The sequence below is a fragment of the Bidens hawaiensis genome, unplaced genomic scaffold (assembly GCF_021521415.1).
Source record: "Bidens hawaiensis isolate Kalapana, Puna unplaced genomic scaffold, B.hawaiensis_p1.1 tig00013803_1, whole genome shotgun sequence".
NCBI lineage: Eukaryota > Viridiplantae > Streptophyta > Magnoliopsida > Asterales > Asteraceae > Bidens > Bidens hawaiensis.
In genome coordinates this window covers 579437-592785 of record NW_027492178.1, presented here as the reverse complement: position 1 = coordinate 592785, position 13349 = coordinate 579437, and the positions used below count along the sequence as shown (strand labels likewise).

The following is a 13349-nucleotide window of genomic DNA, read 5'->3' as shown; positions in this document are numbered from 1 at the left end:
AATATATTATATTACATTTTAATATTTACAATATTTAATTTAATAATAATAATAATAATAATATAGTCCTTGTTAGACTTTCTGATATGTTACTTCTGCTCATTTGTCTTTCTTTCTTTAATAAATCTCAGAGTCAAACCAATCTCCACCGTCCGATCACTTTCCCCATATTTGACTTTACTCCATTATTAATAACCAGTCTCCATCCACAAATCTTCAAACCCTAATTCTCAAATTCATTCAACCAACCTCTTAATTAATCCATCAATGGCGGTTGATTTCGTCGGAATCCAGACTGTTGAACACCTCAATCGCATCTTCAGCCTCAACAACCACGATTTTGCCGTTTCGGATAGCTTCAAACACGCTGTTTCCGCCTTCAAACGCAGCGGACACGCTCGATTCCGCCGTGGACCGTCGGTTTCTAAGCCATTGGAAGGTAATTTGACGGAAAATGAGGTTACGGAGCGTTGTACGGACAAATCAGGTACGGCGGATGCGCATACGCATAATACGCATGCAACGGCGTCGTTACAGGCGATTAATATGACGAAAATTGAGTCTCCGGCGGCGGTTAATGAATCCCGTACGGTGAAATCAGTTACATCTCTTAAGGCGGATGCAACGGCGTCGTTTCAGTCGATGAATATGACGAAAATTGAGTCTCCGGCGACGGTTAATGAATGCTGTACGGACAAATCAGTTAAGGCGGATAATAATAATAAAACGGTGTCGTATCAGTCGATGAGTTCGTCGTTCGTCGTGGCTCCGGCGCCGTCGTTTTCTTCAAGGAAGCCGCCGCTGCCGTCGTCTCACCGGAAACGGTTAGGTACGGATACGCCGTCAGCTTCGTTGCAAGGATCTGGATCTCGTACGGCTTGCCATTGCTGTAAGAGAAGGTATGAGCAGTTTACACAGTGCACGTTAGCAAATGCATGTTTTATTTTTCTATCATACGCTTCAGCTTCATTTTTGATCTGTTGATGTAACAGAATACTTTTCTGTTATTTAGCGCACGTTAGCAAACACATGTTTTTTTTTCTATCGTACGCTTCAGTTTCATTTTGGATCTGTTGATGTAACAGTATAATTTTCTGTTACTTGGCGCACGTGCGCCAATGCATGTTCTATTTATCTATCGTACGCTTTGGTTTTATTTTTGATTTAGCAGTATAAATGTATAATTTCTCTTACCTGCCGTATGTTAGCGATCACATGTTTTTATTTATCTATTGTACGCCTCATTGAAATAACTGAAAAACGTTTGATTTTTGTTTGTTCAGGAAAACTGGATCTAAGCGTGAAGTTAGAAGAATTCCGATAATCGGATCGAAAGTAGAAAGTATACCGGCGGACGATTACTCGTGGAAGAAATACGGTGAGAAGAAGGTCGATGGTTCACCGTTCCCAAGGTAATTAACCGGAAAATTTACTCGATTAATCGATGATTTATTATTAATGATTTTTTTGTAAATATTAATAGAATTTTATTTAAAATGTGTGTAAATATTACTTGACATGAGTTGTTGGACGCAACAATTTATTACCCAAATTAATGTTTGTTATTTTAAATATCACGGAGATTGAAATTGATTTTTATTCTGCAGAGTATACTACAAGTGTAATTCCGTAAAAAGATGTCGAGCGAGGAAGTGTGTAGAGGTAGCCCTAACGGATTCAAAGATGCTTATTGTTACATACGACGGAGAACACCGTCACCACCATCATCATCATCGTCACACACCGACGCCCCTTCCGTCTAGTTTGAACAACTTACAGATTCAATAAGTATGAGATGTGAAAAGTCGAGGGTGTGATATGTAATTAATTAAAGTAGAAGGGACTAAAGTGTAAAGAGAAATGAGAAGAAAGAAGTCTTCATATCTGAAAGATTCGATTTTGTTGAAATTATTAAGTTTGTTCTTCTTTTGCTTCCTTTATTTATTTTTTAAAGTATTATATTCTATAGAAACTAAAATAAAGAAAGTAAAAGGTGTTTGTTGGGATGACAAAAGTCAATGGTTTCAGGTTAGTTGCTTACTTTATTGGAAAACATAGGAATACATACACACACATTATTCCTAAATAAAATATAATTTTGGAGTTTAATATGTTTTTGTTAGTTGCAGTGCTGTCACGTTTTAGTGCAATCGGTTGTCGAAAAACCAATTATTTATTCGAATCCTAGAAGAATGGTGTTTCATTCTAATTAATGGTATAAGCTAATGGTTGTAATTAGAGATGGCCAAAAAAACCGGTTGGGGAACCGGTTTACCGGTTTTTACGAAAACCGGTTTGACCGGTTTATAAACCGCCGGTTCGTCTTTCGGTTACAAGTTCTAGATCCAAAACCGGTTAACGAACCGGTTAATGGAAAAACCGGTTTTTTTTATTAACCGGTTATGGAAAAACCGGTTAACCGGTTTATAAAAAAACCGGTTTATAACGGCTATATGCCTGTTTTTTTTGTTTTTGGACCGTTTTTTTTTTTTTTACCATTTACCCCCACAAACATCTATATATAGTTTAGGTTGGGTATTGGTTAGATCACACTCGATTATACAACTCCAAACGCTCTAAACGTTTATTTCATACGCGATTATTTTGTTATCTCACGCTCAATTATACCACATTACCACTCCATACGCTCTTATTTCGTAGTCGTTTATTTCATACTCGAGTATACCACTCTTATTTCGTAGTCGATTATCATGGCCTCCCAAAGTGCTGCTTCATCCGTCAACATGGGTGCCTCGAACACGGGAGAAACGGTCGTTCGGGTCATCCCCACGAAACGAAACCATGATGTTTGGCAACATTTCGACCTATGCGAAATGTCTAACGGTAGCCAAAAAGCTCGATGCAAACATTGTTTGAAGTTTTATGGCAAAGATGCAAACTCCACTTTAAAAGCGCATGTACAAAGGCCCTTTTGCAAGGCCTTGAAGGACGAATCGGGAAGTAGTTCGCAGCCGGAGATGACGAATCAAGGAGCGGTGATTACGTACGACGTTGAAGCGGTACGTCAACAGTTTTCAAACTTTGTGATTCAACAAACACTTCCTTTCAACCACTTCGACAACCCTCAATTCACGGAGATGATGCAAAACTATGTTCAACCACGCTACCAACACGTAAGTCGTTCGACCCTTAGAAGAGATTGTCTTAAAGCATGGAAAAACGCTAAATCCGAACTAATTTCATACTTTTCAAACTTACAAACTGGTGTAAACTTAACAACGGATGTGTGGTCGGTACCTCATGGTTCGCCCGACTCATACATTTGTGTGACGGCTCATTGGGTTGACCCCGAGTCGTGACAAATGATGAAACGAACCGTTGCGTTTCAATTGTTTGATTACCCGCACACGGGTAGAAATATTTTTCAAATCTTGGATAAAGTCATTCGACAATACAAGATTGAACATAAAATCTTTTCAATTTCGTTTGATAACGCGTCCAACAATACGGCCGCGGTTGGCCATTTAAAATTAAAGTATAAACCTATTTGTGATGGAGCATTTTTTTATTGCCGATGCATTGCACATATTATCAACATGGCCGTGCAAGATGGGTTAAACGTGATCGAAACGCAAAGAAACAATTTTAAAAGAATGTTACGAGATGTTTTTAGCAACAATAAAACATTTTCAAGATACAAAAAATTTTGTGTAGAAGCTAATTGTCAATGGTTAGGGCCAAATTGGGATTGTCCAACAAGATGGAACTCGACTTGTAATATGTTTGAGAAAGCCATCCAACAAAAAGAATCATTAATTGCGTTTCCATCATGAACAAAAAGATGGAACTCGACTTTTTCCTAATATGTGCTCTTATTTACTTGTTGATTTGGATTTTTCTAATTTAGTTAAAGAAACAGCAAACATGGAGGCAAATCATGAACAAACTGCGATTGGGAACAACAGGAGCATCTGCTAGTTCACGATTTAATGTTTGTATTTTTGAGTTAAATCATGAACAACAGTTCTTGGCAGAGATTTCTTCAGTGTTAATGATTTAATGTTTGTATTTTTGAGTTACGAATATGCGATAACGATTTAATGTTTGTATTTTTAATGTAAAAACTATAAATGAAAGTTATGTGTTTTTAATCTTCGGTTTGTTGAAAACACATTCACCAACACACACTCATACTCATCTTCCAAGCAAAGAACCCTAACAACGAAAGCAAAGAATGGCTTCGGTCAGTCCGTTTTGCCTTGTAGTTACCGTTTTGCCTTGTAGTTACCGGTTTGTTTATACTGTGAAAAAATAATGGTCTTCATTAAGTACAAAATATAAAAAACAAATATTCGTATTTGAAACCGCGAAATTTAAAAAAAAAAAAAAAAAAAACCGGTTAATAAAAAAAACCGGTTAATAAAAAAACCGGTTTATTAACCGGTTCTAACCGGTTTCTAAACCGGTCCTAACCGGTACCGGTTAGGGTTTTGACAGCAAAAAACCGGTTATTAACCGGTCCGGTTATTAACCGAACCGGTTTTTTTCCGGGCCAAAAAAAACCGGTCCGGTTAATAACCGAACCGGTTTTTTAAAAAAAACCGGTTTGTGCACCTCTAGTTGTAATTGTAGACGACGATGGCGGGCTAGATCAACGTGAGACGAGGGCTAAGGGTGGTGTCGGGCAGGAGGTGGTGACAGGTGGTACTGATGACGACTTGAGAGAGAGAGAGAGAGAGAGAGAGCATAGGTAAACTTAAATTACGCATAACCTTATAGGTAAACTTAAATTAAAGTTTATACGCATAGCAGAAAGAGAGAGAGAGAGAGAGAGCATACACGTCGCTCTTGTCGTTCTAAAATTGCCGCCCATTACGCATAGCCTTATAGGTAAACTTAAATTAAAGTTGAGAGGGGCGACAATTTTGATCATGTGGATGTTCAAGAAATACAAGGTGACCAAATAGATAAGAAAAAAAATGATTTGCATCCCTGTGAATCGGGAGACCCTTGGACTACTGATTCTTAAATTTCTTGTATTGAACTCACATATTTTCTCAGCGGGATCAGTATGATCCCTGCCGTTAGTTGACTTTGCGTTGATTGTTAAAGAAAATGTGAAATGAGCATTTTACCCCAATTACTCAACTTATTTAAAACTCATTCAATAAAAAATAACCGTGTTATTAACTCTCTTAAACTCTACACAAAAGTGGCTACACAAAGTCACGCCATTGTCGTCACTCAGCCTCGTCGTGTCGACTTCGGGCGGAAAAGTGAAGGGGGAGAGGGAAGCGGGGTGCGTGAGGAGGAAGATCGGGTGGTGACGATGGAGGCGGAGGCGAACGTGTTACCTGAGTTGGATGATAAGCTGCCGAAGACGTTATGTGAGTTAAGGAGGCTGGGATGAGTTTGGGGGATTTGGGTGGTAGTTAGGGTGGAGGAGGGGCGGAGAATGTGGTGGAAGACGGCGACAGTGGGGTGGTAGTTAGGGTGCGGAGGGCAGTGGTGAAGAGGTTGACAGCGGTGAGTCGATCGGAGAAGATGAAGTTATTTGAAATGAGGAGATGAAGATGAAGTTCTTTGAAACAAATGGGGTTTTGTTTGGGATTAAGGGTACCGCTGTTGCATATTATTATTATTATTATTAATTCAATTACTAAGTTATCCTTGACATTAAACGATCAAAGGACGGTCAACTAATTACAGTGGCTCATATATGCAATCGGAAATCTATGTGGGTTCAATATGCACAATTTAAGAATTAGTGGTCCAATGGTCTCCCGCCCTTAGTTTGCAGGGGTGCAAATCATAATTTTTCCAAATAAATATGGCGACCATAAAGGATTAATTTTGAATTATTAGTAAAGTTAAAGGTTTATTTTGTTAAGTTATAATTTAGTTATTTGAATTATAGTAGGTTTAGGAAATGTATGTCTTGTAAAGCAAGTTAAGTAGGTCTATATATAGGGTCTAGTTTATTAGTTTTATGAGTGAGAGTTGAGAGAGAGTTAAGAGAGGTCAGGGAGTCTCATCTTCATGTAAGTTTGATAAGTTCGTGAAGTTCGTTTGGTATGTTCGTTTGATTATATGAAAAGAGTCGTGGGTTGTCACCCAATATCTCGTGTTAGTTTGTTTGATTCGATTGTTTGATCCGTCTGGGCCAACAATTGGTATCAGAGCCAAGGCTCGAAGGAGAGGTTGATTTATAATATTATCGTTCGATCAACACAGCTTCCTTTTGTTGTTTGCGAGAGGAAAAGAAAACGTCGTGTGAATTAATATATAACACAAATATTATTATTTGTGTTTGTGGGTTTCCTGTTTGAAATCATTGTTTGAAGGGAATTCGGTTGAGGTATCTTGCAAAGAAATAACATATTAGTTCCTAGGGAACCGTGATTTATATTAAAGGGTTGATTTAATTTAACAATTAGCAAGACCACCCTTATGCTAGTAGTGGCTTACGAAAAAAAAGTCAAGGGTATAATATCAATTAATAATTTAATTGATTGTGGTGAGAATTTCAACTGATTGGATTAAGAAGACGAGATAGATGAGATTGCAATCGGTGGAAGCAACCAATCTCGTTGAAGCCGAAGAAAATTAATCATTATGTGCAAGTGATTAGAAGATTTGTGGAATCTTGTAATTTGATTTAGGAGTAATCAGATCCGTCAAGAAAGTGATCAAGAACGTTTCTTGAAGAAAGTAAGAAAGAAAAGTTTGTGGTATTTGGTTATTTATTGGAGATTGGTTTCGGGATCGGGAATCAATTCCAACTGAAATAGCAAACCGGAAAAGAAGGTAAAGATAGGAAAGATATGATGATGATTGGAGGACTTCCAGTATTGACGAAATCGAACTACAAAGTATGGTCGACCAATATGGAGGGATTTCTGAAAGAGTATGGTTTTTGGGATGTTATTGAACCTACACTCGGCGTGACTGTAGATGAAAGGAAGATGTATACAGCGTTGGGGTTCATATGTCAAACCCTACCGGAAGATATCTTGGTACAAGTTGGCATACTTATGAAAGCTAAGGAAGTATGGCGTGCTTTGAAGATTCGATTTCTAGGAATTGATTATGTACAAAAAGTAGAAGATGAAAAAGCAGCTCAAGAAGCCGCTGAGAAAGAAAGAATGGATGAGATCGTTGAGAAGGAAAGGTTGGATGCTATTGTTCAACAACAACAAGCACGTAAGAAAGAAGCTCAGGAAGCTACAGAGACTGAAGAAGCTTTGCAAGCTGTTTTGAGAAGTGAAGGAAAAGCAAAGTTGAATGAAGAAAAAGAAAGAATTTCTTCAGAAGAAGAAGAAGAGAAGATGGAGAATCTTAAGGTATGTTTTTATGACTCAAACAACCTTAAAGATGAGGAAATTGGTAAGATAAGTGAGCAGAAAGGAAGCAAGAAATCTGCTAGTGATGATGATGAGAGAAATGTTATGGAATTGAATGAAAGGAATGGTGCAGCTAACAAGTCTACAGATTTAGAACTGTGTGTGTAAGTCAACAATCGAGCATTTGTTGATGAAAAGTCAGAACCGAATGAAAGGTTGATAAGAATTGTTAGAATGGAAGGCCTAGTAGGGTCTGATAAAGAAGGAATGAATAGCCCATCTGCAAGATTTGATGAGCAAAGAATGAAAAGAAAAGTGAAAAAGAAGAATGTGGAAAATGAAGTGGTATGTGAGATCAGTGTGGATGGTTTGAACGATGAGCGTGAAGAACTTGTTAAACAAGTTTGTTACAAACAACTGAAAAGAAAGGTTAAAGATGAACCAATAATTAATATTAAAGAGTTGAGAGTGCTACTGGGAAATAAAGACCTTGGTGGTACAAAAGAAGATGAATAATTCAAGATTAAGGGGGTGAATAAAGGATTAATCTTGAATTATTAGTAAAGTTAAAGGTTTATTTTGTTAAGTTATAAAGTTATTTGAATTATAGTAGGTTTAGGAAAGGTATGTCTTGGAAAGCAAGTTAAGTAGGTTTATATATAGGGTCTAGTTTATTAGTTTTATGAGTGAGAGTTGAGAGAGAGTTAAGAGAGGTCAAAGAGTCTCATCTCCATGTACGTTTGATAAGTTCGTGAAGTTCGTTTGGTATGTTCGTTTGATTATATGAAAAGAGTCGTGGGTTGTCACCCAATATCTCGTGTTAGTTTGTTTGATAAGTTTGTTTGATTCGATTGTTTGATCCGTTTGGGCAAACAGACCAACCAATCTATTATGTCAAGCGACTAAAGAGATGTGTTGGCCCTTGCATTTTGTTATATAAGGAAGCATGTTGGTGTTGCATTTTGTTATATAAGGAAGCATGTTTGTGTTGCTAAGGTAAGTATTGGTTTCAAAAGAAAAGCAAAAACAAACATAAAAAAAATAACCGTGTTGTTTACCCACCAATCAAGAATGGCATGATGAATCGTATAGATCTGACATAATAAAAAATGGTCATTTTGAGAATTTTTTTAATTAGTTGGCTAGTAAAGAGAATTTAATGTGTCAAAATGGCCATTTTCCCAACAACAAAACCCATTAACTCATAATTACATAAATTAAAAGCAATAAATGGGTTCTCACACTACGTTTCTTTACTAATGGACATCTGATTCGACTAATGTAGCACCTAATAGAAAGTGATCTCTTTAATGTCTTCGAATACCTGTCACCCGACCACTTAAACCTGTTAAATATCATCATATCGTTTATGTTTCTCTATACCAACCAACATGTAGTATAAAATCACCCTAAGCCATACTTTCCTATGTGCTTTAGAACCGTGCCGCTCCCGAATGCATTACGTAACATACTCGACATACTCAAATTGTATTGTCAACCAGTGATTCAATTTTTTGTTCAAACAATTGGATTGTTAACCAATTGGCTCAAATAAAAATAGTTCAAAGTATTTAACCAGGCTAGTTGCCTGGTTGCGTTGAGGCTATGCCTAGTGGAGGGGCTACAAATTGGGCGAATTACGACACATGACGTCCAGTCAGCAAATGGTAGGAATTTGTCTTTGGGGTGTAATGATGTTGTAGCCTAATATATATATATATACACACACACTAGTTTTTATCCCCGTATTACGGGGGTTGTTTTATATTATTTGTTTCTAATATTTATTTATTTTTTGAATTTTTATTTTTTTATTGTATAAAAGTTAATAATATACTTATGGTTTGATGATAAATTGTTTCACAAATAAATGAGATGTTAATACCCGGTTTAAAAACTATATGAGTTTGATGAGACCCAAGACTCGTTTATTTTTTTACTATAAAATTGGTTTTTTAATTATAAATAATATATATATTTTTAAATAAATCATATATTAATTTTTAGTATATCCCTACTTTATATGATTTTTATATCAAATATTTGGTGAGATTAGTTTTTAATTTAATGAGATGTTATAACTCGTTTAAGAAATACCTGAGTTTGATGAGACCCATACCCGTGAATTCGGGTCAAATGCATGAGAAGCTTCTATTTAAAAATTAAGCAAATCTGGTGACTCCAAAAAAAAGGGGAGCGACCACATCGCAACACGTAGGATTGTATTGTTTTCGTGTATTAGGGGGGGGGGGGGGTTGTATTATCTTATTTGTTTATAATATTTATATATTTTTTGAATTATTATTTTTTTATTGTATGAAAGTTAATAATATACTTATGGTTTGATGATACATTGTTTAATAAATAAATGAGATGTTATAAACTGGTTTAAAAGTTATATGGGTTTGATGAGACCCAATACCCGTTTATTTTTTTTACTATAAAATTGGTTTTTTAATTATAAATAATATATAACTTTTTTTAAATAAATCATATATTAATTTTGGGTATATCCCTACTTTATAGGGTTTTTAAATCAAATATTTGGTGATATTAGTTTTTGATTTAATGAGATGTTATAACCCGTTTAAGGAATATCTGGGTTTGGTAAGACCCATACCTATGAATTCGGGTCAAATGCATGAGAAGCCTCCATTTAAAAATCAAGCAAATCTGGTGACTCCAAAAAAGGGGGGAGCGACAACATCGCGACACCTAGGATTTTTGGGTTTTCGTTTATATATATTATAGATACACACACATACATACCACACATAAACATATATAATTATAATATTTACACATATAACACACACACATCTCACAGCGACAATAACCCCCTCCCCCCCCACTTATGGCCCCTAAAATCGTCCGGGGGCGGTGTTCTCGCTCACCATCGCCCAAAATGCCCAAAAATGACGCCCACTACGTATAGCCTGTCGATTCCCATTTCAAAGTCGTTTGGTACGTTTACGATTATTTGTATATTTAATAGTAAACTTCTTTATTGATGTGTTGTATAATTATTTGTATATGTAGATACTAATATACGGTTTTAGATAGCCAATAATATCTATAATCACAGACGTATGTAGTCGCTCTTAAAAAAGAAAAAGAAAGGGCGAAATGTGTTTTTGAACCCTATGTTATGATGGATTGGAATTTAAATGAGATTATTCTTTTGATGTGACTTTTGCAACCACTTGTGACGTTCTCATCATTTAAACTTTCAAAGAGGATCCCTTTGACTTTCAGAAGAAGCAAGTGGAGAAGAACATAGTGGTTTCCAGGGGTGGTCACTTTATTTTCATATTCTAGTTCTAGTATATATTTGTTATGTTTCAATGTCTCATATTGCATCAATCTAGCTTTGATAATATATTATGTACATTTATAAAAGTATTCTCAAATTTCAGACTTAAATATTAAATAAGAGAGAAATAAATTATTTGTTATATTAGTTTGTATTATGATGCCTTACAGATACTCGTAATCTAGAACGGTATGTAATAATAAGTGTTTTATACTACTACAGGTCTAACCGACATTTTTTAAACACTGTAAAGGAGTTGTATTAAAGATTAAAAGGGGAAACATCCTTTTGACTCGTCAAAAAAGAGGGATAACGAATCATAAATGAAGATGTACCTAAAATTATTTTATAAACATGCTAACATAGATTCGACTATAATCGTTTTATTAGTTAGGTTTGACAATAATCGCATCAACTACAGTTTAGTTGTATTTATCTTCTTTTTTTTTTTTTTTTTTTTTTTGCAACTGTCAACGGGAAATTTTATTAACGACATTACAAAGTTACACGAGACAAAAGGCGGGCCTAGCGGACAGCTAGCCACAACCCCGACACCACCCAACCAAAATACAACATACCACTACCACTACCACTACTACTACCACAACCAATTACAAATTAATACCCATCCAATCTTCTTCCCATGACAACTGATAAGTCTGGGTTTTACCTGACTCGTTTTTAATCCAACGGTACTCCTTAACCTTTTTCTTTGGAAACCTAGTGAACAAACAAAGATCTAATTGGTCCATAAAGCTAAAGCATAGATATTGGGAATCTTACACCATATCGAGATCGGTTGCCACACCGATGGTGCCAAACCGCAAGTCACGAAACAAAGTTCGGTGACCTCCGTTAGCAGTGACACTTGATTCATCTCGGTTTCCCATGCCAAAATGCTAACCTTAGTTATTACCCAAACATTAAACATCCTTCCAATCATTCTTTGGTTATTATTAGAGAAATAGAACCCCCACTAATCAATAATCATTCTTTATCTATTATTATCATCCAAACATTAAAAACCTCGCATCATTCTTTAATTTTAAATGCCCCCTCCCCCTTTTTTTATTAAACACCCCAAACCCGTCCCTTGGAAAGAAAAAGAAATCACCGAAGAAAGGAAAAGAGCGAGATTATGGTTTTTGTTGTTCCCGCGAGATCTAACGAATGATAAAAACTAATGTCTTCATAACCAGACCAGCCAGCTAACCACCATACGTCTTACCGGTTCACTGATTGGACCTGTTTCAACAGATCCGACCAAATTTAAGAACTAGATAACACCACAAATTAATATACATATGTGAAAAATATAAACTACTATTCTACATTACTTCTCCGAATTAGTACAAGTATTAAAATATAAAATTAAAAGTATTAAGTTTACAAATGGTGAAAATAGTTATACATGGGCTTGCAGCAATCCAAGTTCTAAAAGACTAAAACATGGGCTTGCATGCATACTTACATAAGTTCACATATTAATTTTTGTTGTTTTAAGAATGAAAAACTAAAAAACGAAAACCCAACGATTTATATGGCAATTCATAGTTTCCTTCAACACCCCCTATTTGTCGCCTATATGAAATTTTTCTTACTCTCATTCATCATCTTCAAATATCATCTTATTTTATTGTTTCTGAATTAGAAGCTTGATCATCTTGTATATATTAAACGTACATGCCCCAGATTTTGCACGTATGCATGGGATCCTTACGTTCATAATTACAGGTTTTATATTAATTTCATCATAACATGTTATCATTATTTCATGTCCAGGATATAATGCAACATATGTAATATTCAGATTGCTTTGATTTGGTTTTATTTGTCATGCATTTGTCTGATTCTTTTTATTTTTTGATTCTTGCAAACATTGAAGATGTGAAATTTGGAGGCAGGTTTTTCAAGCATTTTCGGCCTTCCGATGAATGTTAATATCTATTTATAAAAAGGTAGTATAATTATATAAGGTATGATAATTCCCCCGGGGTAGATTTTTTGTGTATCTTTAGGCGGTTTAGCAACACCATCTTGATTAATTTCTACGCGATTTTGCTAATTACATGTAGAACTAGGTAAGTTGCAACGGGGGGTAGCGAGTTAGAAGCTCAAAGTCTCACTTCTCCGCGAAGTTGTTTTTTACAAAGATTTTTCAAAGTCGCTCCCACCCGAGACTTACCTAATTCTACATGTAATTAGCAAAGGCTTTGGCTATCCAGACGCCCATTTTGCTGTTCAGACACCCAAAGCTGCCTATACGTGTCGTATAGACTCATACTACTCACATAGGTGGCAACTTTTTGTCATGTTTCATATATGAGTAGTATGGGACTAGCTATACAAGATCCACGCGATTTGAAGCAAACTAGTTGTATTGAGTCATACAAGATACAATTGAACTTTCATATACGAGTCTAGGCCATAATGAGTAGTATGGCTATTTGAGGTGACAACTTTTTTATGAGATTCCCGTTAACACGTATTCCGAGATGGACTAAACAACTAGGTCCCATCCGAGATAAATTTGAATTTTTGTACAACTCGTATAAGTTATACGAGTTGTATAAATAGTGTCCGAGCATCTTATTAGGAGCCCCCTTAGCAAAACCACCTAAAGATACAAAACATTCACCTGGAGTAACTTATAGTAACATGTTATATTGATTTCTGATGCATATTTTTATGTGGATTCTAGGTATCCATCCTAATAATTTGATTCTGGTGCT

At 35.8% G+C, this 13349-nt stretch overlaps 1 protein-coding gene across 1 annotated transcript; it reads left to right on the top strand.

Moving 5' to 3' along the window:
- Nucleotides 1-262: 262 nt before the first annotated feature.
- Nucleotides 263-2014, top strand: LOC143544915 (putative WRKY transcription factor 17). Its single transcript, XM_077036891.1, has 4 exons — nucleotides 263-487; nucleotides 704-899; nucleotides 1284-1412; nucleotides 1608-2014. Exons 1-4 carry the CDS (start codon nucleotides 268-270, stop codon nucleotides 1786-1788), a joined length of 726 nt encoding a protein of 241 aa, XP_076893006.1. The 5' UTR covers nucleotides 263-267; the 3' UTR covers nucleotides 1789-2014.
- Nucleotides 2015-13349: the final 11335 nt, after the last annotated feature.

What these genes read in the sequence shown, in the direction of transcription:
- LOC143544915 (XM_077036891.1), top strand. Translation starts at nt 268, where the DNA reads ATGGCGGTTGATTTCGTCGGAATCCAGACTGTTGAACACCTCAATCGC. An exon ending in TGCCATTGCTGTAAGAGAAG is followed by an intron (nt 900 to 1,283) that starts GTATGAGCAGTT and finishes TTGTTTGTTCAG; the next exon opens with GAAAACTGGATCTAAGCGTG. An exon ending in GATGGTTCACCGTTCCCAAG is followed by an intron (nt 1,413 to 1,607) that starts GTAATTAACCGG and finishes TTTATTCTGCAG; the next exon opens with AGTATACTACAAGTGTAATT.